The 25,320-nt window shown below is 53.6% G+C and overlaps 1 protein-coding gene across 2 annotated transcripts; it reads right to left on the reverse strand.

Moving 5' to 3' along the window:
• Positions 1-3,333: 3,333 nt before the first annotated feature.
• On the reverse strand, positions 3,334-25,320 carry ITGA5 (integrin subunit alpha 5). 2 transcript variants are annotated; one of them, XM_077110916.1, is made up of 30 exons: positions 25,110-25,320; positions 18,007-18,137; positions 15,571-15,683; positions 14,974-15,094; positions 14,741-14,802; positions 14,597-14,642; positions 14,204-14,329; positions 13,931-13,975; positions 13,744-13,787; positions 12,691-12,747; positions 12,413-12,465; positions 11,916-12,124; positions 11,460-11,651; positions 11,200-11,245; positions 10,920-11,021; positions 10,682-10,737; positions 10,397-10,551; positions 9,971-10,108; positions 9,772-9,839; positions 9,273-9,423; positions 9,084-9,176; positions 8,850-8,929; positions 8,652-8,732; positions 8,439-8,544; positions 7,885-8,037; positions 6,749-6,835; positions 6,529-6,642; positions 5,785-5,886; positions 5,123-5,245; positions 3,334-4,439 (listed from the first exon to the last, which is right to left on the reverse strand). In XM_077110916.1, exons 1-30 carry the CDS (start codon positions 25,136-25,138, stop codon positions 4,356-4,358), a joined length of 2,967 nt encoding a protein of 988 aa, XP_076967031.1. In that variant the 5' UTR covers positions 25,139-25,320; the 3' UTR covers positions 3,334-4,355. The 2 variants fall into 2 exon arrangements, with proteins under 2 accessions (XP_076967031.1, XP_076967030.1); XM_077110915.1 differs by lacking the exon at positions 25,110-25,320 and adding an exon at positions 24,160-24,681.

Here is a 25,320-nt window from a genome sequence, read left to right on the forward strand (position 1 = left end):
TAGGGAGCCATGGAGCACGGGTTGGGTGGGGCAGCTGGGTCTTCTTTCCAGTGATGGGCTGCCAGGAGGAGCAGAGAATGTTTGGTTCCTCTTGTTTCTTTGGTTTTGGAGCAGAGTGCCTGGGGGCTGGGTCTCAGAGGTGAAACGGGCTAAAGATGGATCCCAGATTGATCCCTGGTTCTTGGATCTATATGCCTGGGTCCTCAGCGAAGGGCTAAGGGAAGAGACTGTAATCAATGGACCAGAGGAGGTGGAAATAGAAGCCTGCAGCTGAGATCATTAGGGCAACCGGAAGGTGACAGAAGACCCAGAACTGAGGAACAACCCTGGAAGGATTACCTGGACTAGGGGGTCAGGGTGGCAGTGAGCATCAACCCAGGGTCTAAACCCAGGACATTCCCCAAGGTAAGCTTGGACTGGATTGAAGAGGACTGGTGGGGAGTGTTTTGTGACAGGCAGGGAGGGTTGGAGGATAGGGCTGAATGTATGGGCTGAGTAGAATGCCATGAGGGCATTTTCTAGGGGCCAATGGGGAAAACTTGTCTGGAGGCTAGTGACTGGGATCCCCAGAACGAACCTGGAGACTGGGGATCTGCAAGGAGACTGGGGAAGATGTAGCTGTTGCAGCCTGGGACCTGTTGGCACCTGCCTCAAGAGGGAGGGCAGCAGGCGAGCTTCCCAGAATTCTTAGCAGACAGCTTTCAGGCCTGCCCCAGTAAAAGGGGCAGGGGGTGTGTCTGGGAACCAGAACACTTGGGATCTGGGAAGGGCTCTAGCAGGCGGGAAAAGATGGGTGAAAGGGGAAGAACTGGAGTCTAGAAACAGACTGAGGAGGGGAAGAGGATGATAGGTCAGCATTCCTGGGTTTTGGAAGGAGGTTAGGATTGAATGACTAAATGGAAGGTTGAGTCCTGTCTCTGGACTCCAGAAATCTCTTGCCCTCCATGCAACTGATCTGGATTGAAGGAAGGATCTGTTCCTGCACCTGCCAGGCAGGCTGATTCAAGGGCAAGAAGATGCTGGGGCGTCAAGGCCTTGGGCTTGTTCTGATCTAGTGACCTAGAGGTCTGAGTGGACTGTGCCCTTGCTGCCCAGGTCTGACCTTTGGGAAGGGGGCGTGGTATCTCGGTCCTTAGAGGAGCTCCTCTTGTTCCAGATCTGACTTACCACCACTCCAGTATCACACAGCTGGCTTCTCCCCAGACCTTGCTAGCCACCCCCAGCCCACATACACTCCTTTTCTCTTCCCACTCGTCCTCCTCCTGGGTGGATTCTGAGGCAAAACAAGGACTGGTATGAGGCATGGTTGTTTGGTGATAGGGACCCGTTTGCCCTCAGCCTTTGTCCACTCACCCGCATTGCCTCCAGGGACCCCCGAGTTAAGGAGGTCTCAGAAGAGGAGTTGCTTAGCTCACCAAGGGGAGGCAGCTGGCTGGAGGGCGGAGTGACCTTGCAGGCAGCCTGGGGCGAGGTTGGGGTGGTGTGTGTGGGGGTGAGCAGTGTGTGGGGTGAATTCATTATTAATGAGCCCTGCACCCTGCGCTACTAATGAGTCCAGGCCGGCTGCTCTAATTGATGTCAAGAAACTTGAGACCCCCAGATCAACTTCCTGCCTGCCAGCTGCCTCTCCTGAGTCCCCTCCCCCTCCTTGCATCCCCCGGCTGCTCTGTTCCCTTCCTGGAGCCTCCTCATTCTTCCTTCCCATCTCCACTGAAACAGACTAGTAAGGAGAGGACTCAGGCCTTCTAGCCCCCCACCTTCATGTTTCCTTGGATCACTCAAGTCTTAAAAGATTGGAGGCATGTGGGAGATTTGGGAGAGGAAACCTAGACCACAGCCTGGGAGTCTCAGTGCAGGAATGTGGCTGGTCCTAGATTACACCTGCGGCATTTCTGAGCCCAAAGAATTCCCTGTGTTGCGCATCCTTGGGCAAGATTTTTTCACTCTGAGACTCAAAGTTACAGGCACTACACAAACACACCTATGACACCAGCCCATCATTCGCAGCTGACTTCCCCTCCTTATTTTCTCCTGACAACACTACCAGAAATCTCAGAAATGGCTCCCAAGTTGTGCCACCCCACCCCTCCTCCAAGATAGGGACCTCTTCTTGGAGAATGTGATTGTCAGAAGTAAGGGAATTCCTTCCTTGAGAATTCCTGATGCCTTGTTAGGCCACAGCTGCCATTCTTGCAAGTACTGGGGAGCTCTTTGCTTCATTAAGTCTCTCTTCCCTGTAAGTCCCTCTTTGTTTGTGGGTCTGGGAAGAAGTTCCTGAGATGCAGAATTATGAAGAAGACACAAGTTGGAGGATAGAACAGGCTTGGTCTCCCAGGAAGGATATTTTGAAGTGATGCAGGCATTGCTAGTGAATAAGAATGGCCCTGGTGATGGGAGACAAGGGTGAGTGGACCTCGTACCCATTTTTTCTAAAATCCCCATAAATTTATGGCTATGCTGCCCCCTGGTGGCTAAATTCTGGTCTCGTGTGCCATGATCATCTTTGCCTCAAACAACCCCATTAGACTTTCAGCCCTCCTCTCCTTCCTCTTGCTGCACTTTAGGATAGGTCTCAAGGAGTCAGAGGACCCAAAGGGGTTCCTTCAAATGCATGATTTCTCTTCGAAGGTCTGAACCCTCTGGCAGGTTAAGGTTGATGGCTTTCACAGTCCCACAAGGCTGGGAGAGACTTTGTTCTGCCGTTCGATGTGTGACCTTGGGCAAGTTACATAACCTCTCTGGACCTCACTTTCTCCTTGGGTAAATGGGGTTAATGGTACCTACTTCACAGGATTATTGATAGAAATTAAATGAGGGAATGTAGTAAGGTATTAAAAACTCTTTCCAAACAGCACCCAAGAAGCAGAACACAACATACAACCAAAGAAAAACGTAACTGGCTTTCTTCTCTCTGGTTTAGTTCCATGGCTTTTTCCCTCAACTCATTTCATGGCTCATGACCAGCCTCCTCCCAAGTTATCCTGGTTTAGAAAAGCCCTGATGAGTCCTCTAGACCATCTCCCCCATTGTCAGCATGGACCTCCCCCTTTGCATTCATTTCTAATCTCCTGCCCAGAGCAAACGCAATTCTTCCCGTTCTCCCTTGAGGCAACTAGATCTGGCAGGGTGAGCAGTGGAGGAGTCAAGTCCTCCTTTCCCTTCTATCATCTCTCTTCCCTAGGAGAAGGGAAACCTAGAAACTGGTTTCTGAGGCTCATACTCCTGGCTCCCAGAAGAAAGAAAGTATGAGAAATATTTCGTTCCCACTAAGCCATCTGGTTCTAGGATGGATTTGGGAAGAGGGGAGATAGGAGGACACAGATTCCAGCTCTGGTCAGTGGGGGCCCTGGGCTGGGTTTATTGCACTTGCAACAGAGTTTAAATAAGTCCCGGGTATCCCGGAGCTGAGGCGAGGGAAGGTTTGGGCAAGGGAAGTTCAGCGTCAGTGCAGCTGGTGGGCAGAACCCAAATCCTGTAGGCCCAGGACAGTGGGCTCCCCTTTCTGTAGGGGACTGGGAGGGCCTGTATCTGGTCAGGCTGAGGTTCCAGATATGTTGCCATCATGGCTCCTTCAAGGTCCTGGGCAACTCCTGACTTCTTCTGAGTCAGGGGTGGATTGGGCCTCCAGGCCCAGGTCTGGAGCAGGCCCAATTGTAGTCATGGATCTCCCTGGTTGGGTTACCAATGGTCTGAGTCTGGGTCCCAGAACAGCCCCAGTCCACAGCTGGATCTGGCCCTATCTGAGTTCTGGTTCCCTGTAGAGCTGGGTTCTGGACCAGCATTGATCCTTGGCTGGGATCTGCCCTGAGCTGGTCCTGGGGCACCATCCACATTAGTGTTCCTTGATGAGGGTTGTCCACCGCTGCCAGGTCTCACTCCCAGATCTCAGATTCTTAGCAGGGGCTTCCTCCGGGGTCTCTGGCAAAGCTGAGGACAGACCTTGGCTGGGGCTGTCACAAGACAGCTTGTGGGGCTGGACGAGAAGTCCTGGTAGCATGTCTAGCCCAGAAAACTGGGATTGGATTCCCCAGTAATGGTTCCAAGTTGTTTTCAGAGGACTCTTTCTCCAAAACGCAAAGGCTACAGGGAGGCTGGGGCCTCGGCCCCTGGATCTGAGGTCCCGCATCTCTGAGGAAAGCATGTGTAAACAAGGGTCCTTCACAGTGCATCGGGGCAAGGATCCCCAGCTCCTTGCTCCCAGCTTTGGCCCTTCAAGTATGTCTCTGGGCCGGGGAGAGGAAATTCTCCCTGGCCCTCAGCACCTTCAGGAAGCACCCAGTCCCCTCCTTGTCAGCAGACTTGGGGGAAGGGGGGTGTCTGGGCCTTCAGGATTGGGAGTCTGGGATTGGGAAGACTCAGGCATCAGAGGTGGCTGGAGGCTTGAGTTGAGCTTTTTCCATGGCAGTGCCGTATGGGAGGGAGCGTTTGAAGAATCCGAGCTAAAGAGGGGAAAGGAGGGAGAGTTTAGATAATTTAGCTCACATTTCTCCCCAGCATTTATTCCAAGAGGGAATGAGAAGCCCTCTAGAGTGCCCAGCATATCCATCCCCAATTCTATAAAAGTGGCCTCTGAATCCAGGCTACTAAGACTACCCCTCTGACAGGCCCAGTGGGGCCAAGAGGGCTAAAGCTGGGGCTGGTTTGGTATAGGGGGGCATTTTTCCCTTGTGCCAGAAAAATGTTCCCAGTTAAGCCAGGGATGACAAATAGGTTTGAACTTAAGTGCCAGTTCTGATTGGCTACTAGCGGCAGCCAATCAGAAAAGGTTTTTGAGGATACTTCCAAAGTATTATTAATTAGGGAGTGATGGGTGACAGCCATCATGGATTTGGGAGGTAAGTGGCAGTATGAATGACACATATTTACCACCTGTGAGTTCCACAGATTTAGCAAGTATAGGCAAACTCATCTACATGAGGCAAGAGCTCCTTTCTAAGGTGGGGGCTATAGAATCAAGGGGTGGTGGTGGCGGTGGATCTTCTAGACAAGGTCAGGGTGGGATGCGCAGGGCCAGCTCAGAGGTGGGGGCATGTGGCTGAGAAGTTAAGTCTGGAGGTAGTCCGTGGGGCTGTGCTGGGTCAAGGGCAGAACCTGATGAGAGAGTGGATAGGATGTGGCTGACCTTGTAGAGGACGTAGATGAGCAGACCTAGGAGCAGGAGGCCGATGAGGATGGCGAGGATAATGATCCACAGGGGGACGCCCTGGCTGCCCTCTGCCTTGGTCCACTGCACGGCTGTGGCCACCTGGAGAGTGAGTTGGGGGAGATCACTGAAAACCCAGAGGTTCTTTCCATCTTACACCTGGCCCCCACTTGCGATTAGACCAAGACTTACCTCCCACTTTGGCATTCTGAACTCGAAATTTCTGTTCCTAAAATATGTAATATTGTCTTTTCCTTTTGGACCTTTGCACCTGCTATTCCTTCTCCTCAGAATCTTTCTTTCCTGACTGGTGAGCTTGGGTATTCATTCTTCAGGTCTCAGCTTAAGCATTCCTTCTTCTAGGAAGCCTTCCTTGACCCTACAGGCCCAGTTCAAGTGCCCCTACGATGTACATAAACATCCCGGTACTTGTCACACTGCGTTGTCATTGCCCCCTAAACTGGATCCAGCAGGAGATACCTTGTCATTCTTGCCTACCACTGTATTCCTGGCACCTAGCACAGTACCTGGCACCTAGTAGATGCTCAATAAATATTTGTTACAATAACAAGTTCAGCCCCCACCCATGTCCCAGTCCTAGCACTGCCTTCCTTGGACAAGACCTCTGGCTCTGGGCTCACCTGAAGTTCCTTTTGGGGCAGCTGTCGAGGCAGGATTCGGTAGGGCATCCTCAAGGCTTCGTATACAGCTTCACACTGCAGACTAAATGGCTGGTGCTCCCGCTATGGGTGGGGAAAGAGGTGGTCAGGACAGCCTGTCTCGGGATCTAGAAGAAATGGGACTCCCATGGTCTGGCTTAGGTTGTGATCTTTCCCTATGTTTGACTCCTTCTCTTCTGAGGACTCCATGTTCCTTATATGATACAATAAATATGTAACTGAATAACTGTAACCAGATAATGTATAATTAGATAGATGAATGTTCAATAAAATAAATGAATGTTCAATAAAACATTTTTTTAAATCATTAATGTGGGTTAAGCAACCAGGACTGTGCCTGGCCCATGGTATACACTCAAATGATGGCTGCCTTCATTATTCCTACATCTGCTTGCTTCTCCACTCCTCGTCCTTCTCTGTTTTTCCATCATTCTTTGCACACTGGTCTCCCTCCAGCCCTCCCTCCTCCTCTGAATGGGTCCAGAAAGGGAAGTTGTCACTCCCAGTGTGGCCACTAGGTGGTACCAAGGGACACACACGCACAGGCACACGCGCACACACACACACCTCAGTCTAGTCAAGGGCAAGGAGCTGGAGTGCCTAGTGGGTCCCACTCACCAAAGGTGAGGTGGCCAGGGCATGTGAGAGGGTTCGTCCAGGTAGGGCTAAAGGTCATGGTGCAGGAATGAAGTAAGTTTCCCTCACCTGCAGGAAGGTCTTGGCCCAGACTCGGAAATGCAGTTGCAGACTTCGGCTCTCTTGCCGGTGCAGTGGCCCAAGTTCACAGCGCAGCCTGAAACACTCAGCCTCTGGGCATTTCTGGGAAGAAAGTGGAGGCTGGAACCTGAAGTTCTGCCCTTTTGAAGGCCCTGAGAACCCCGTGCTTCAATGCCTGGGCCCAGACTTTATTCCCAGTACGACTTACCAGGACCTGAGGCACCACGGAGGCAGGGCTCCGGCCTGAAGCGTCCCGTTTTTGTAGCCGGTGGTGTTGGGAATCCTCAGGCTCCAACTGGAAGAAGATAGAGACCATTCGCTGCCTCTCCCACCTCATTTCAGCTTCTACAGCAGACTGCATCTGCGTTCCAGCATACCTTCAACCTATTCTTTTATCCATCTCTTCATCGATCCATCCAATGACCACCCCCTCCTACGGACAAGGCCCCGAGCTCAACATGGAAATATGGGAACGAATACAACTTGGTCCTGGAGTTTACATGGAGGGAGAGCATGGAGAACTCTATTTTTTATATTTTATGCATGGTATTTCTGTGAACCTACAACTTCTCTAAAAAAAATAAAAAATTATTAATAAAAAAAAAGTGAGGGAGAGCATGGAGGAGATATGTAAACAAATAATCCCTGTTCTGGCCTTAGGCCTCTGGGCGGGCTGTTTTCTCTGCTGGAAACGCTCTACTCTTCGTCTTCCCAGTTAATCTCATCCTTGTTCAGGCCTCAGTTCAGCTGTTTTTTCCTTAAGAGGTTTTCCCTGATCGCTCAGCTAAACAGCCCTCAGCCCCCCCAGAGCACATCAGCACCAAACTCTCATCACTTTTCATTGCCTGTTATTTTCTCCCTCTCTCTCTCTTTTTTTTATTGTCTCTTTTCCTTCCTTAGACTGGAAGCTCACGAAAAGTGGCAACCTTGTCAGTTTTGTTCAGTGAGATCGTTCCTGAACCCACTGCAGTGCTTAGTGTGGGCACTAATTTAATTCAGTGTTAATAGTAAGCAAACTTTAAAATGAGGATAAGGGCTCAGAGGAGCAGGTCTGAAGACGGCTTTCCAGAGGAGGTACCACAGAAGGGGGCCCTAGGAGTATGTCAGGGCAAGAAATAAGGGAAGGATGGTTCAGAGAGAAGGACAGAAATGCAGCAGGTAAAAGAGACATCTTTCCTCCCAGGGCCTTGAGCTATCCATGAATCTTTGGATCGCCTCCCAGGGGCCTCAGTCCTAACTTTAGGCACATCCTCGCTGGCTCTTCCAGGCTACCAGCAACCTTCCCCATGCCTCTGTCTTGATCCTCTGGCTCTCCCACCCCATGCCAGTCTCCAAGCCCCTCACCGCCAGGTCCTGTGGGTTGGGTGGGTGACTGGTGGTGCAGTTGCTGAGTCCTGTAACCCTGGTCACGTAGAGGAGCCGCTGACCTTCCAGAGCCTGGGGGCAGCTGAGCTCCAGCACACCCCGGCTGATGGAGCTGGGCCCCAGGTTGATGAGCTGAGGAGGGGAGAACACAGTCACCGTGAGAAGGAAGGGAATGACGCTGCTCCACTGGGCCTCTAGGTCACCATGGCCCCCTGAAGCCCGCTGCAAGGCTCTGATCTCAGGAGGGAAGGAGGGAAGCAATGGGCGGAGACCAAATCCTCTCCAGCGGACACTTCCGGCAGTGGCTCCATTCTTTCCAAATCATTCAACTGGCTTGTCTCTCCTCTAGCTGCTTCTCCTGCTGACCCTGCCCACATCTTTGCCTGCCACTGGTGCCTCCCTCCCCTCCCTCTCTGTCCCTCACTCTGCCCCTAGCCACCAGTCCCTCAGCCTGGCTCCTCCTTTACTGTCACTCATTCTGGCTCCACTTCTCCACTCCCCGCTGCCGCCCGGGACCCACCCTCCCTGCTCACCTCATAGACGTGATGGACAGAGGGTCCCAGGTCCCCTTCCTCCTGAGGCCGCTCTCGGGGATGCCAGTCACTCACCGGGAAGACCACCGCCTCTGGCTTGGAGACACTGAGGAGGAGGGTGGTTTAGAGGAAGGTGGAAGGGACCCTGTAGCTTCCCTTCCCTAAAAATCTGCCTCCCCTCCCAGACAGGCCCCACTCCACCCCGGCACTGACCCGTTCAGGGAGACCTGGGCCTGAGCTTCCACGGAGAGCCGGAAGGAGACCACATCGCTTTGTGAGTTGTTGAGATTCTTGCTGTGGGATGGCGAGAGAGCACGGTGGTGGCAGCCAGAATGCTACCCAGCGCCAGCCTCTTCCTCCTGCCTGGCCCTCCCCGACCCTACCCTCAACTCAGCCTCACCCTCTCCCTACCTGAGGATCTGAAAGTCAAACTGGATGGTCTTCTTCGTGTCCCGGAGATGAGGGACTGTGAACCGAAGGCCGCCCCAGAGCTGCAGGGCAGGGAGGGTGGGGCCGTCAGGATGGGTGCTTGTTCACCCCAGTTGCTCCCTCCCTTCTGTATTCCACTCCGCGCCCTACCAGTCTGGGCGCAGGACGCTCAGGTCCTTTCTCCTCCAGCCCCCTGCTCTTCCCTCCTACACTTACGCTGGCTCCTGCCTTCATGGGGTTGCCCAGGTCACACACGAGCAGGCGGCTCTGGTTCGCAGCCGAGTAGTCACAGCTGAGGCTGGAGAAGTTCTGGAAGTGGGGTGGGTGCAGGTCAGGGGGTGGTGCCCCCTCCGGAGGGGTCTCCCTCCACTCTCCCCAGCCCCGCCTGAGAGTCCCCTGTCTCACCCCTGGGTGTCTGACGAGTCCCGAGTACTCGGCCTCCGGAGGGGCAGTGACCCGCAGCTCAGCCTCGTAGGCACCACCCTCTCCCACATTCTGGGCATGGAAAGTTAAGTTCAGGGAGTTCTTGTCACCCAGGTACACGTGGTTCTGCTCCCTGGAGGGGGGTGGCACAGAGGTCATGCAGGGTGAGGGAGCATCAATCCCCACACGTGGGCCATAATCACAATATGGCAGTAATACAATAGCAACAGACACCATTTACTGAGTTCTACTGCTATGGCAGGCACTAGGGTGGATGCTTTATGTAGATTATCTCGTGTAAGCCTCCCAAACGAGGGAGAAAAAGATGACATTATTCACACTGTACAGACAAAAAAAGCTGAAGCTCAGAGAAGTAAAGCCACTTCTCAATATCACACTGCCAATAGGTCTCTACTTTTTCAGGTGCCAGGACTCAGGCGACCTGCCTCTGGAACCCCAGCTCACGCTCAGCCCCACTTACCCAAACACTTCCAGCTGCAGGTCAGGGACGCAGATGTTGTCCTCTCCGCAGTCCAGCAAGATCTGAGCCTGGAGGGCACGGCAGCCTTGAGAGGGGCAGTTTGGACCGCCCCACCCCGGGTTGGCAGCTCCCCCCTCCCCAGGGCCCCACTCCCAGGTACCCAGGCCTCTTTGGGTCCTTCTCCCCAACTTGCCCTCACCTTGTCCTCTATCCGGTTCTTGCTCTGATAATGTAGTACAGGTCGGAGACCATGGCTGTCCATGGGGGCTTGGTGGTCCAGGGAGAAGTTGAGGGCGATGTGAATGGGGGAGAGTTTGTCTCGGAATTCTGACTCATTCTGTGGCCAGGGGACAGGGTTCACAGAGTTAGGAGACTCTGGGGACTTGGTGCACCTTTTTCTCAGACTCTCACATCTATCTCTGTCCACTCAGGGCCCCGAAGAATCCAGGTGCTCACCAAACCTGACCATCCTCACTGCTTCAGAGGATGACAGCCTGGTCCCCAGCCCATCTGACCAAAGGGTCCCCTTTACCTCTCCCCGTCGCCTTTCCTTCATCAGGGGCCCTCAACTGTATGCAGCCACCCGCTCTGGGCCAGCCCACACCCACCACGGTCAGGGCCGTACCCGGAGGTAGATCTTCATCTCCCTGCAGTCTTCCCGAGCCCCGTTCTGGATAAGCAAGGTCTGGGTGAGGGTCGCCTGTCGGGAGGCCAGGAACAGCGCCCGCCGCACACCCCCCTTCTGCTTCTGCCAGTCCAGCTGGAGCTCCACCGTGAAGCCTGCAGCCAGGGACAGGGCCAGGAGACTCTGCCTCTTCTTCCTAATCTACCCAGAGAAGGGGGGTGCCCAGGCCCCCAGTGCCCCCATCCCTTGTCTTAGTGCCTAAGAAAGCCAAGCAGCCTTCCTCACCGATGGAATCAGGGACGTGTTTTCCAGAAGCATTGAGGCAGAAACTAAGGTTGATACTGGAAAAAGATCAAGAGGAAAGTGAACACAACTGGCACCGGCATCCTATCCTCCACCTACCTCCCAGGTGAGGATGCTTCCATTTGCCCTTTTCCTAAGACAGGCCAGTCCCCCAGCCACTCTCAGGTACAGACTGAGGTATCCAAGACTCAGGCTCTGCCATCTCCAGGCCCCGGCTCACCAGGACACAGGGTTCCCCTCCAAGCTGCAGCTGCGCTCCTCTGGGTTGAACATGGCGGGGAAGATGGTGAGGGAGGCACTGGCAGACACGATGGGACGACCCCTGCCAAGAGCGGATATGGAGTGAATAGACCCAAGACTCCTCTGCTAACTTGGGCATGAGACCCTGAGGCCCAAGCTCCAGCACCCCAGTGTCCTCTGCACAGACTTTCCCAACTTCAGCCCTGTTGAGAAACTCCCCAGTTCCCACTTCCCCCAGGCTGCCCCTCTGGAATGCATACCTGTACACGACAGCCTTGTCCACACCAAATGCCCCCACAATCAGATCTGAAAGAAGTCAAGAAACCAGCCCTTACAGTAAGCCCCAAGCTGGGATCTAGGATCGCGTGGTTCTTTTACTTATGGAGGCTGAAGTGAAGGGACACTGCCACCCAGAGGACATAGCCCAGAACTGTACCCGGGAGTTTAAGAAAGGTGCTGAGTGAGTGTAGGGATCTGTGACCAGGGACTCTAAGGTGAAAGAGCCTTGAGCACAACTCACCAGGGTATCCATTGCCATCCAGGTCTTGGCTTCCTCGCAGGGCGGAGCCAAAGAAGTCTGGGGTGTGGCCCGCTGCCCACAGAGGCAGTAGAACCTGGGAGGGCTTAGGGCCCAGGCCCCCTGTGTTCCCAGGGAACACAAACACCACTCCCTGCTGGGTCTCCCCGCCAAAGGGAGCCCCAATGGCCACATCTGCAAAGCACACACATACACCAATCAGCAGGCCAGGAATCCAGGGGGACCCCAGAACCCAAGATTCTATTTTTGCCCCCATCTTTCAATCATAGTGTTCTAATCTCTTCAGGTCCCAAGACCCAGACATAGGACTAAAATCTCCATGTCCTTGGGAAGTCACTGAGGCCTGGGTGGGTATCTTAGCTGACACTCACCCTTCCCAAATCTCTTCTGACTCAGGCTCCTGACTCTTCCCCAGAAACCTGGGCCCATGGTGCTCACCATTGTAGCCATCCTGGTCCAAGTCTCCCAGGGGAGTCAGAGAGCTGCCAAATCGGCCAAACTCATCGTGGCCAGTGAGGGTAAGGGTGGGGGTGGGCTCCATGCCAGCGGGGTGCTGCAGGTAGACGTAGACTCTGCCCACCTCCTGAGCCCTCCCGTCAGCTGTCCGCTCCATGAGCAGGGGTGCACCCACCAGCAAGTCATCCAGCCTGGGGAGAACGGCACAGGCCAGGCATCCTGATACTCTGGACCTTGGCACCTCTCCCCATCTTACCAGAAAATCCCAGGCACCCTGGACCCCAGACTCCCTCCCACCCAAGTCCGAAGACCTGAGGACTTCTGGTCTTTAGCTCTCAGCCCACTCCTTGTTCTGAGCAAGGGAGACCCAAAGAAACAGTACTAGAGGAAAACTTTCCTTGCCTTTACTGCTCATGTCCCCCCACCTCCCTTAACCTCTTGGGCCTATGCAGAGTTTCTGCCTCTTTTCCATGCCTTACCCATCCCCATTGACGTCTGTGGCAGCCACTGCATAGCCAAAGTAGGAGGCCATCTGGGGAGGACAAAGCGGGAGCACTGAGTCAGAACTAGCAACAATAGATAGGAGCAAGTGGCTCCATGAGGGGCAGTTCAGAGATTCCTGGAAGGCTGAGAAGTGGGCTAAGGTTGTTGGATCAGGTCTGGGGCTTGGGAGGTGGGAGGCTGGGAAATGGGCTGAGGCTGTTGGGTCAGGTTGGAAGCATGGTTGTCAGAGGGCCACATGGGTGGGTGTCCTCACCTGTTCCCCTGAGAAGTTGTAGAGGGATCGGATGTCTGAACCATTAAGGATGGTGACCTAGGGAGAAGAGGAGACAGGCCTGTAAGTCCTGGACTCTCAGACCATCCTGTGGACGGAGGACAAATGTATTCCTCCCAGGAGCATGTATTCCTCCGAGACGCAGACCACATGTCCCTGACTCCCTCTGCAGCTTTGCTCTCATGTTCCCATCTCAATGACTGGTAGTTTCGCCCTACGTCTGCTATACTATTTTTCTCCTTGTCACTTGTCAACTACTGACAGATTTCATATTTGCCTATTGTCCGTCTCTACCCACAAGAATGTCAGATCAATGAGAACAGAAACTTGGTTTGCTTTTTCCTTTATCCCCAGAACCCAAAGTAGTGCTTGGCAAACACTAAACACTCAGCAATCCTTAGCTGAGTGATTGAAGGCACATTGGGGCCTCAAATTTAATATGTCCAAAACTTAGATCATTTCTCACTCTCACCCTTATAATTATGTGTGTGTGTCTTATCTTACATACTTTATTAGAAGCAACTTATGAGATGGGGTATTATGTCTTATACATCTTCTTATCTCTTACCTTGCCTTAATAAATGTTGTTAATCGAACGAACTCCTATGCACGCTTACCTTTATCTTTACATTTTTAAAGCACTTGTCATGGTCTGACAATAACAGCCACCAGTTGCAGATTGCCTATCGGTTCACTAAGTACTTTCACATGTCTTATCTCATTGCATCCCTCCAAGAAACTTGTGAGGTCAGAACTATTATTGTCCCATTATACAGAGAAGAATAAGGCTCAGAGAGGTTAGGCAGGCTCAGAGAGGTTAGTCAGGCTCAAGATTTTTACAGAATGAAGCAGGGTATGCACAAATAACAGAATAACTCAGCCAGAGTAAGTACTAGAACTTGAACCCAGGTCTTACTACAGAGCCTGTGTTGAGAGCTATCTTTCGAACCCTCACAAACTGCCATGCACAATTCTTCGTGATTAACCAGGGGAAGAAGGAAGCAGGGTGAGGTGGGAGTTCAGGCTGAGTCTTACGTAGCCATAGGTGAGGTTCCCTTTGGGGACGCCAGCAACAAAGTCTGCAAAGAGAAGAGAAAGTTGCGGGCTGAGGCTGGGGAAAGAAAGTCAGACAACGACGTGCTTGGCGACTCCATTCCTGTGCTCCCGGGTCCCGAGTCTCCATCCTCCCCATCCCTGGGTCCCAGCCTGCAGACACACTCACCTTCTGTGTTGTCACCACTGAATTCACCCACAGCCACAGAGTATCCTGGGGGACAGGGTGGATGGATGTTAGGATTCCTGCTTTGGAGATCCCTCTGCTTTGGCCCGTCCTCCAGTCCCCTCTCCACCCCTCCTGGGCCTGGGGCAGCCTGCACACATCCAGCAGGGCAGAGGGGCCAGGATATCAGAGTAAGAGAAGGATGGCGGGGGGTGACTGGGGGTAGAAGCACTTGAAGGTCAGTGCTTCCCGGCGCCTCCCTGCTTGCTCGCTCACCCAGGTAGCTGTCGTCATAGATGGAACTGGCTTGGCGCGTCTGCATTTGTCCCTGTACCGGGTTGATCAGGTAGTCGGGGTAATAGGATTTTACAATCTGCTCCTGAGTGGCGGACAGGATCTGGCCTGGGGAAGGGGGCAAGGAGGGGCTGGATGGAGGGGGAGGAGGCAGGGGGACACTGGGGGCTGACTGGGTAGGATTTCAGAAGTCCAGTTCCAGGGGAGGGAAGTGTGTGGAGGTTGGTGGAATAAGACATGCAAGTCTCAAAGGAAGAGGACAGCTGGGGTGGGGGCTGAAGAGACAGAGGAAGGAAGGACCAATGATTTTAGGTTAGGAGCAGGGATGGGAGCCCGTGTGCCAGGGAACTAAACGGTGGCAGAGGAAGGACTTGCCTTGCCAGAAATAGCTCCCTGGTCCACCCAAGACCACACGTCCAGTCTGTTGGGGGGGAAGGAAGGAGGTTGAATCCCTCACTGGGTCCTGATCTCTCTGGGTCCACCCCCCCCAGCCACTTCCCTCGCAGCTTCCCCTCTTACCTTGGTGAACTCGGCACTGAAGCCCCCTTGGCAGTAACCCTGTCCTGCTGCCCAGCTGAAATCTGTGAGGGAGGAAAGGCAGTGAGGACGGGCCCTGCTCAAAGGAGGCGGTCAGAAAAGAGGGGAGAGCGTGGGAAGAGGGTGGAGGGAGAACCACAGAAAGGCCTCCCTGGACCAGGTGCTGAGTGTCAAAGAACCACCGGGGGTGAGCACTGCGGAGAGGCAGGCCCTACCTGAGCGGCATGGCGCATACTCCAGAATCCGGGTGAAGTTGTCTGTGGAGAGGTAGCAGGTGCCCACCGGATCGCTCAGGGGCTCCTTCTCGGTACGCCAGCTGTACAGGGGAGCACAGGCCTGGGAGTGCCCCAGGGAGGGGGGCTTCAGGTTTAGTTCAATGGGGCCCCCTCTTGCCTCCCTCTAGACCTGGCCCTGCTCAACCACTGCCCATGCCCTGGCCCCTCACCACCGAGCCCCCTGCCCCTTCCCCACCAAGCCTGCTGCCCCCTCACCACTGAGCCCGCTGTCCCCCCACCGCTGAGCCCGCTGCCCCTTCCCCACCAAGCCTGCTGCCTTCTCACCGCCCAGCCCGCTGCCCTCTCACCGCTGAGCCTGCTGCCCCTTCCCCACCAAGCCCGCTGCCCTCTCACCACCCAGCCCGCTGCCCTCTCACTGCTGAGCCTGTTGCCCCTTCACCACCAAGCCTGCTGCCCTCTCACCGCCCAGCCCGCTGCCCCCTCACCACCGAGCCTGCTGCCCCTCACCACCGAGCCTGCTGCCCTCTCACCACCGAGCCTGCTGCCCCCTCACCACCGAGCCTGCTGCCCCCTCACCAGGATGGAAGAGCCGTGGGCTCGAACCGTTGCCCCAAACCACTGCAAGGACTTGTACTCCACAGGCTCCTCTCCCTCTAGGCTAGACAAGGAGGACTCCAGGACGCGTGCGCCTTGGGGAAGTGGGAAAGGAGAGTCATGCTGGGCCAAGGGCCCCACGGGCAGCTGAGCCCTAGAGTGGCACCCCTTCCCTGCCCCAACGCCTTCCCTCGCAAGGGACCTTGACCCTCCACCTGGCAATGCTTGGTCCCTTCCAAGCCCTTCCAGGCCCCACCATGACTCACTGGGAGAGGAGAGTAGGCAAGGCTCTTTGGAGTCTGTTTTGCACAGCGTGATTCACCCTCCTTACACACACACACACACACAGGACCCGGCATTTCCTGCTGGGAATTGCCCCCATCCTGCTTCTTCCCCCACCCCCTCACCCAGTTGGGACAAGGATACTCGCTCTGGGGTGGGGGTGGGGGTTGATGGGTACGGATGGTTATTTTTCAAGAGGGTAACCCTCTGGTCATACTTTGTTCCTGTGCTTCTGACAGCATCTGGCTCTATCCCTTTTTTGACCTTTCTCACATCTCTGGACCTCTGTCCCTTCTGTCTGTGTGCGTGTGTTGTGTATGTCTGTCTTGTCTCTTTCCAAGCCCTAAATCTGAGCTTTATATGACAGCCTTTCTTATTCCTCTGGTTCCCACTTGCCTCTCAGAGTTTTTTCTATCATTCTGTTTCTGGGTTCCTCCCTGCCACATACATACCCTGTCTCTGTCTTTTCTGCTTTCCCCTTTTTCACTCTTCACCGCAGTCTTTCTCTCTGGAGCCAGATTGCCTGATTTCATATCCTCACCCCAACATTTACTAGCTGTGTAAACTGGGACAAGTAACTTAACCTCTCTGTTTTCTCACCTATAAAATGTGGATGATAATACCTCCTATGGCCATTGAAAGGATTAAATGACTTGATATATGTAAAGTGCTGGCCCAGAGCAAGCACCCTGAAAATGTTATTAACTCATCACTAGCCTCTGTCTCTCCCTCATCCAGCTTTGTCTCTATTCAGACCATGAGCCTCTTGAGGGTGGGTGCATAATCATCTTTAAATCCCCTGAAGTTCAGGGAATGGTGAGAACGGGGGATAATTCAACCTCCCCAAGTTGAATTCTTGATATTCTCAAAAGCAATGTGGACAACCAAAGCTATAGGCTGAGCCCCCAGGCTTGGGGTTTGTTCATATGAAACTTAACCCCACAAAGGATAGGTCAAGCCTACTTAAAATTAGGCCTAAGAGTCACCCCCAAGAGAACCTCTTTTGTTGCCCAAATGTGGCCTCTGTCTCCAGCCAACACAGCAAGCAAACTCACCCCCTTCCCCCTGTCTACATGGGACATGACTCCCAGGGATGTGAACCTTCCTGGCAACATGGGACAGAAATCCTGGAATGAGCTGAGACTCAGCATCAAAGGATTGAGGAAACCTTCTTGACCAAAAGGGGGACGAGTGAAATGAGACAAAGTGTCAATGGCTGAGAAATTCCAAACAGAGTCGAGAGGTTATCCTGGAGGTTATTCTTACGTATTAAGTAGATATCACCTTGTTATTCAAGATGTAATGGAGAGGCTGGAGGGAACTGCCTGAAAATGTAGAGCTCTGTTCCAGTAGCCATGTTTCTTGATGATGATTATATAATGATATAGCATTCACAATGTGACTGTGTGATTGTGAAAACCTGGTGTCTGATGCTCCTTTTATCTACCTTGTCAACAGACGAGTAGAACATATGGAATAAAAATAAATAGGGGGACAAATGTTAAAATAAATTTAGTTTGAAATGCTAGTGATCAATGAAAGGGAGGGGTAAGGGGTATGGTATGTATATATATATATTTTTTCTGTTTTCGTCTTATTTCTTTTTCTGTTTTGATGCAAATGTTCTAAGAAATGATCATGATGATGAATATGCAACTATGTGATGATATTGTGAATTACTGATTATATGTGTAGAACGGAATGATCAAAATAGGAATGTTTGCATTTAATTGATTTTTTTTGTATTAAAAAAAAAATCCCCTGAAGATCCCAGCACAGTGTCTGGCATGTACGATCACTTAGTCAGTGCTTAGTTAAATGAATCCAATGGTCTGTGTGACTCTCCCAGTCTGTCTGTGTTACTGCCTTGGCCTCCCTGAGTTGTGTGTGATTCAGGGGAAATGAGAGCCACATGTTTCTGAATCATGCCCGCCCTCTTTGGGCTGGGCTGGACTGGGAACGTGGTGTGAGTGCCATAGGGAGCCGCTGCAGGGAGCTGGAGGGCGAGGGCTGGGAGGGCACGTGGCCACAGGAACTGGGCAGGCCCCACCCCCTGCTCCAGGCCCCACCCCAGGCTCACTCCAGAGCTGTAGCCCTAGTCTAATCTTTCCTTTCCTAGACTACCAGGAAGTTTACCTTTGCTGTCAAATTCGATGGGGGTGCATTGTGAGGGACTGGTGCTCCAGGGGCAGAGGTAGACGGCACCACCCTGCAGCACTCCCGGCTGGCTGGTGTTGGTCTTTGGCGCTCCCACTAGCACGCTGACGCTGTGGAGGGAAAAGGAGAGGTGGCTCAGGGGCAGCTACTAGCTCTTCCCCAAGCTCTTGAGGCAGGAAGGACCCAGACCTCTGGGCCAGGGCTGGCCGGGGGGTGGGGTAGATGCCCCAGAGGTTGTATTTATATCTCAGAAGATGCCACAGATGCCAAAGGCACAAGCTGGAGTCAGGCGGTCCCCATGTGCTGCTGTCACTAACAGTCCCCCTCCCTTCCTCCTATCACTCTCTCCTCTCCTGCCTTCTCTTGTTAATAAGGGGCCTGGATCCCAGTTTTTCCATCTCCCCTATGTCTCTTTGAAGATTAGCTATGTAGCCCGTGGTATCCCAGAGTCCTCTCACCTAACCTGCACCTCTCGTCCCAAGGCAAAGCCCTTCCCTGATTCCCTGGGCCAAGACCTAGGCAATGAGCTGGCCAGTCCTGGGGAACGTAGGAGGAAAATGTGAGTCTTGGAAATCAGGCAGAAGTGGAGAGAGGAGCTGAAGGATGGGTGAAAAAATATTGTTCCCCTGGCCTTGGCCTGGCCTCAGGCCCTGGTTTGGGCCTCCCCATCCTGGCCGGGTCTCCTGCTCTGCCCCAGAACCCGTCCCCAACACACCAACCCCAGGAGTCTGAATCTAGATCCTGCTCTTTTGGGGACAGGGGTGGTCCTGGACATGGTGCCTCAGTTCCCCCTGAGATGACAGAAATTTGTCTCTGGTGGTAGCCCTTAGGTTAGTCACAGCCAAGGTGCCAGGCAACCGTCTTGCCTTGGGCTCTGCATGCAATCCTTCTTGGGTTCCCTGCCTCCGAGGCATCTGTGCAGCTCCCAGCCCTCTTGGCTTTCTCCATCAGGTTCTCCCGGGAGGACTGCATCTGGCAAGCTGGGCAACTGAACCCTGCCAGTTCTCCTCCCACATCTGCCTCTATGGCTTCTTTTTCTCTTGTTTTTGGTTTTGCTCCTCTCCACCCCACCGCTACCGCTTCTCTCTAGATTTCATATCTTGGGTTTCTCTATCTTTATTGGTTTCTGTCCCCTTTCAGCTTTCAACACTCCCTGACATTTGGGTACCTTCCTCAGCCCTTCTCACTAGGAAAGAGGGCCCAAGTGGGAGGACTGTGGTAGAAGTCACAAAAGCTTGGAGTGTGTTCAAAGAACACCAGGCACATTGAGTAGGGGAAGGAGAGAGGAGGTGGGGTCCATGAGGAACAGGGGATGGGAACAGCAGAGACAGTAAATTCAGGGGACCGAAGTGGGGAATGTGGAGAGGTCTGTGAGAACCAGGATGGAGAAGGAAGAGGCAAGGTCCAGGAGGAATAGAAGAGGGGGGCAGAAGAGAGTTCCTGGAGTGGTGGGGGGTGGGGTGCCAGCCTCAGTTACACTGGGGACAGGAAATGTTTACTGCCTGTGGCTTCCTGTCTGTTTCCAACATCTCACTTCTCCGTTTGTCTGCTACCCACTGGGCCCCACCCCTCTCACTCAGGCATTATATCCAGTTAGGGGGTGGGAGCTGGCCATTCTAAAGGCAGAGTGACGTGGTCAGTTCCCAGGGCCTAATAGGTGACACTGGTGTTGGGGGGAGGCTGAGTGGCCTCAGGGCTGGGTGAGGAGAGAGGAATGCACTCCTCCTTTAGTAGGGGGCAGCCCTCTGACAACTTGGCTGATGCTCTCAGTCTGCAGAAAGCAGTAAGGGCCGCTGACCTGAATCAGATCAGAGGAGCTGTGGTACCAGGAGGCAGTGAAAAGAGCACTGGGGGGTCTGGTTCAGGCACTAGCTCCTCGGTGACTTGGGTGAAGAGATTGAACAGGTTATCTCAAAGTCTGCTGGAGCTTGCACATTTTATTTCCAGGAGAGCACAGGGCTGGGGCCAAGGGACTCTACTCTCACTCATAATTTCTCCAACACCCCATGCTCTTGGGGAAAAGCTCAGCCAGAGGACTCCTGGGATGGCCTGAGGAAGACGCTTGGAGTTTGGCAGAGATGGAAGGTGAGAGGCCTGACAAAGCTGAGAAAGCCCACAAGCCCGAGCCCAGAGACCTCTGTCCTGGCTCTGTGAAGATTTAAGAGACCTGGCATGCAAGCAGGAGGCACAGACCCAGTCCTGCCCTTGACCACTACCCATGGCTTATACCTGAGCATTCGGTGGTTCTTCCATCTCAGCTTCCTGAAGTCAATCCAATTCACAGTGCCACCCCCTGTGTGCCAGGTGAGGCACCTGGTGCCAGGGATGCCACATAAGGTAGCTTGTTCTTATCTTCCCACTCCTAGTTCTTGCTTAGGACCCTCATGGGGGTCCAAGAAAGTAAACAATAGAGGGTCCTTGGGCTATTTTCAATATTTCAGAAAGCCTAATGGAAATTATGCATTTACCTGATAAGACTGCCTAGGTTAACTAAAACCTCAAGTGTATTTGCTTTTGGCTGGAATTATATCAACTCATGGAGAACTTGGTTATCTCATGCTGGTCAGGAGCTCCAAATGGCAAGTATCGATGTTTTTGGTTAATGAAAAGTGGGAAAAGGAATGAATTACTCCTTAGCAAATGCAGTTTGGCAGATAAACTCTTCCAAAATATGAGGTCCAAGGGGAGAAATAATTGCCATTATTTATTTTTTTCTTTTTTGGGGGGTGCATGGTCTGGGAATTGAACCCGGGTCTCCTACATGAAAGGCGGGCATTCTAACCACTGAACTACCCGTGCACCCTTGCCATAGTTTATTTTGAACTCTGAAATTCTAGGGTTGATCCTTGGAGACATAGGTTACCATAGCTCAAAGCACACGGAGAGCATCCATGGGATTTAAGCCTTAGGACTGCACAGGGACCAAGGGAAGGTCAGCTTGATCCTGACCTTCTCCCCATCTTTTTTCAGAGCAATCTCTTTTACCTATTTTAGACAGACTGCCCCTGTAAGATATCATCTCTCTTTTTAAAAAAAGACTCTGTTTCACTGGATACCCTTTTATATCATTTAAATTTTAAAAACAAAGAAAAAAGCTTGAGTAAAAAAATTCTGCTTCTTAGGAAAAAACTTGAAAAACCACTGATCTAGTTCCAGGTCATTTTACAAACAGAAAAACTAAGTCTCAGTGAGGTTAAGTAACATGCCCAAGTTCATTCAAAGTTGTTGCCAGCATGAAAACCTGAAGCCAGGACTTCTGACTCCTAGGCCAGTGTCCTGATCCACTACTTTGCCAATTTACCCCCTCATCTCCTTTCCACTATCTCCCCAGCTAGGCTTTTCATTAACCGAGCGTCCGTTCAATATGCGGTTACTGTTTGACTCCATTGGACTGACAAGGTCGGGGATGGGGAGCAACTTGTGGCCCCAGAGCCTGGCTCCCGCGAGTCCTCCAGCAGCCCTGGCCAGGTCAGAGGAGGACACCTGGTTCTGGGTCTCCTGGTGTATTCGCAAGGGGGCTGCCTGGCTGACTGCGGAGGAAGGGCTGCTTCCCCCCGGCAGTGTCAGAGGGGAATATGGAACTGGGCCGAGACTGGTCTACCTTTCAAGCTCATGTATCTAATGGGAAAATAGTTATAAAAGTACAAAAGGAACACGAGGTGCTATTATCACTGTCTCTATTACAGGCAAGTACTGAAAAACAGTAAGAAATGAGTGAAAACGTAGACAAAGTATTAGGTGGCGGCTAGGGAGAGAATCAGAGACAGAAAAGAGCTATCCCATACAAATCTCTCCCAGATATTGAGCCCCTGTGTAGACAAGGCACCTTTCATATATACTGTCACACTTAATCCTCTGAACGCCATTAATTGGTGTCTGTTTTTGATGAGAAGAACCAGGGCCCCGAGAGCTGAAGTCACTCTCCCCAGGTCACACAAAAAATGCATTAAGTGGTGGGGCCAGGATTCACCCCTGGCTCTGCCTGGCCTTAATGCTTTGACCTTTCCCTACCACGTAACCTCCCTGATGCTAAGCCCTGTCCCTTGATGCTGTGTACACCATGAGAGGTGGTACAGGAGAGACCGACAACACTGCGGCTCTCTCTCAGGCAATGACCACAGGTGAAGGGCTGTTCGTTTGTCCCAGGCAGAGGGCAGGGGGTTGAAGGCCCAGCAGCGGTGGGAGGGAGGCTATGGGGAGGTAGGATGTTCTGAGTCTTGCTCTAAAAGAGGATTGTAAAGAGAAAGCGAGAGGGGGAGGAGTGCTAGCTGGACACCTGGGTTCTCTTGGGAGGGGAGATGAGGAGGAGAGGGGGAAGGGAGGAGAAAGCCGGGTCTTGTTTGAGAAGAGGGCTTTAGGGACTCTAGGATCAGGCCAGAGGTCAAATAGACACCTAGGGGACAGGAGTGTGAGTTAAAGTTCCCGTGTTTTAGAGAAGTGTTTTAAAAGGGAGGTGACACTCTTGTTAGTTGGGGTGTAAGAGGAAGGTAAAAAGTCAGACCCTCTGATTTTGGGGAGGAGATCCATCTCTTTCTTCCTCCATCTCTATTCAAATAAGGTTGTGGTTAGAAGTGTGTGGGGAACCCGGGGGAGGTCAGGCCTGGCAGAGGTTCCAGGCTGGGGTGATGCAATGGGGTTTGGGCAAGAGGCCAGGGGGTTAGGGTGGGGACCTTGAATAGCCCAGAACCAAGAGCTGGAACCTAAACTTCTCTCATTTTTTTCCCACCCCCAAGTCCTTCAGACAATGGAGAAATTTGTGTCCCACAAATCAATTAGCTAGATTAACTCCTTTTCTTCAAATATTTAAGAAACTAAGTAGAAATCAGTTAACTGTATTCCACGTGTGAAAAGCAGCTCACAACTGACAGAGGGCCTATCAAACCTGAGATACTTGGAGGAGGTCTGGAGTGGGAAACTCACAGCCCAGAAATCTCTGTGGGAGAAAGAGGATTACTCTAGCCTTTGGATGATCAGAAATCTGGCCTCTGCGGGTTCCTGGGGCAGCTCAGGAGCAGCCACCTTCCTCTTTTACTTCCCACCACCTCCCCGCATTTAAACAAATATCTTGTTATCTACTGTTGCCTCTGCTCTCTCTCTGGTTTCCCCAAGCTTGCGGGTGCCTCATTTTCCAGGCACCCAGGGTCTGGCCTGCTGAGTTGAGAATGAGGATCCTCCTTTGAGGTTTCCGGGATGTCCGGTTCTCTGCAGCCCATTTTCTGGGCTCTTGGGCCCATCTGATGTCTTCCCAACTTCCCACCCCAGCCCCAGAAGTCCCACTCTCAGTTCAGCTCTGGCCGAAAAGCTACAGGAAATCAGTTTTTCTCTTCCTCTCAGGAGTTAGAGGAAGAGGGAAACCGCCCACCCCCCTTCCCCGTTGTGCGCGCACACACCCCTCCCGACACAACCGAGCACCCGCCCTTGGCTCAACCTGCCCCCAGCACTGGTTCCTCAGTGCCTGGGTCCCGGGGCTCCCCCCAAGTACCCAGATCCTCTTGTCTGAACAGACTGGAGATGGAGGGCAGAGGAGGAGACAGAGGAGAAGAGAAGAGAGGCGCCGTGCCCCCCTCCCGGGTCTTTCCCCAGTCTGAGTTGAGGGGGAAGGGTAGCGGGCCCCCATTTAAACTTCCGAGCCCCTCAGTCTTCGACCTCCCAGCTTATTACACACAGCTCATTCTGCTTGGACACGTTTTCTCTCTGCACAATGATCCCCATGGATCCCGAGGTCCCGCAGTGCCCCCCAAAGGCCCCCCGCCCCGGCCTCCGCGCCCCCTCTCCTCCCCATCCGCCTCGGTTCCCCCGCAGCCATCGGATCTCAGCCCGAGGCTCTCCGCTCCCTCCATTCACGCACTCTCCTCTCCCGTGGCCCTGAGACCCCAGCTTAGACTTTCCCAGCTTCCAGCTTCGTGTCCTCTCCCCACGCCACACATGTCTCCCCACTAATCTCTCTCAAACTCCAGGCCTCTTTCCACGCGGGTCACTGTTGCTCTCTACTCCAGCGCGGGCCCCCGACTCCAACCCTAGCCCTTTCTGCTCCGCCTCACCAACTCAAGCCCTGGTCCCCTCCAGACCCCAGACTCGCCGGGTCTCCAGAATCCCCCCACCCCCCACCCGCCCCCCGCCCTCGGCGCTCACCCGTCCGCCCCCGGCCGGTAAAACTCCACCGAGAAGCCGAAGAAGGAGCCCGGGGGCCCGGGGAGCACTGCTGGGGCCTCCGCGTCTAAGTTGAAGCCCCCGACCCGGGGCGGCGGCGGCAGCAGCAGCAGCAGCAGCGGCAGCAGCAGGGGCAGCAGCGGCCGCAACCGGGGCGGGCGCCGGGGGCCCCAGCACAGCTGTACGGCGTGGAGAGGGGACCTTGGCGTCTGGCTCCTCATAGCGCCCGTTCTTCCCTGTCCTGGGGCCACCGACCCAGAGCTGCTTCCTAAACCTCCCAGAGGCGAATGACTCAACGCGGGGAGGAGTTTGCCGAACTCCCGGCTGAGCCCTTCCCCCGCCCGCCGGGAGGGCTGGCGGGGGGGCATTCCTGGGTCCTTGGAACGCTAAGCCCGCGCCCCCCACCCCGAAGGGGTGTGGGGGGCCGCACCTCTCTGCCCCCCTTCCCACAGCCCCAGCTGGAGGCCGGTTGTCGGGACTGGGGCGGACTGGGCGGGTTTGGGCTCTTCCCCCTCCTTCTCTCTGCTTCCCCCTCCTCCCTCCTCCCTCCTTTCCAGATGTACAACGTAAACGCTCGGAAAAGGAGTCGGAAAAAGGGAGCGGAGAATTTCCTAATGAGGAAAGAAATCACCTCTGGAGGGCTGACGGAGCCTGTATCCGTGTGTGGGGTCTTCCTCACTTCTTCAGAGAAGAGACTTTGGGGTCTAAAGAGGCAGGAGACTCCTCTGGCATAAGGCCAACTGGGATTCCCCCTTGCCTTCCGGGGCCACCGGCTGCCTGGGCTCCTGCCAGCTGGATTTGGGACTCAGGAGTTGAGGTACACAGTGCTCCTAGGAGCCTTACAGAGGTCCTACACCAGCTCTTCCAGTTCAGCTGCCTCTCTTCACCCCAAGCTGCTAGAGTGGAAAACCCAGGAGTTTAGGGTCACTCACCAGGAGGGCTGTGCCCCGGTTCTCTCCATTCTTGGTTGCAGGGTACAGAAACTTCTGTGGAACCCCTTACTTGGATTTGGCAGTTGGCCGAGAGCCTGGAATTGGTACGATGGGGCTTTAGCCACCCCGGTCTCTTCTTGATCAGACTCATTGGATTCCTATAAACTGAGGCAGTTGTGGTGGTGGGATCTTGAAAAGGGGCCCATCCTTC

The sequence above is a fragment of the Tamandua tetradactyla genome, chromosome 7 (genome assembly GCF_023851605.1).
Source record: "Tamandua tetradactyla isolate mTamTet1 chromosome 7, mTamTet1.pri, whole genome shotgun sequence".
NCBI lineage: Eukaryota > Metazoa > Chordata > Mammalia > Pilosa > Myrmecophagidae > Tamandua > Tamandua tetradactyla.

Excerpts from the sequence above, each read along its gene's own strand:
- ITGA5 (XM_077110915.1), bottom strand. The coding sequence starts at position 24,545 with ATGCCCCCCCGCCAGCCCTCCCGGCGGGCGGGGGAAGGGCTCAGCCGG. Across the intron at positions 13,788-13,930 it reads CAGTGGTGACAACACAGAAG|ACTTTGTTGCTGGCGTCCCC; the intron begins GTGAGTGTGTCT and ends TTCTCTTTGCAG. Across the intron at positions 9,840-9,970 it reads AGAACCGGATAGAGGACAAG|GCTCAGATCTTGCTGGACTG; the intron begins GTGAGGGCAAGT and ends CGTGCCCTCCAG.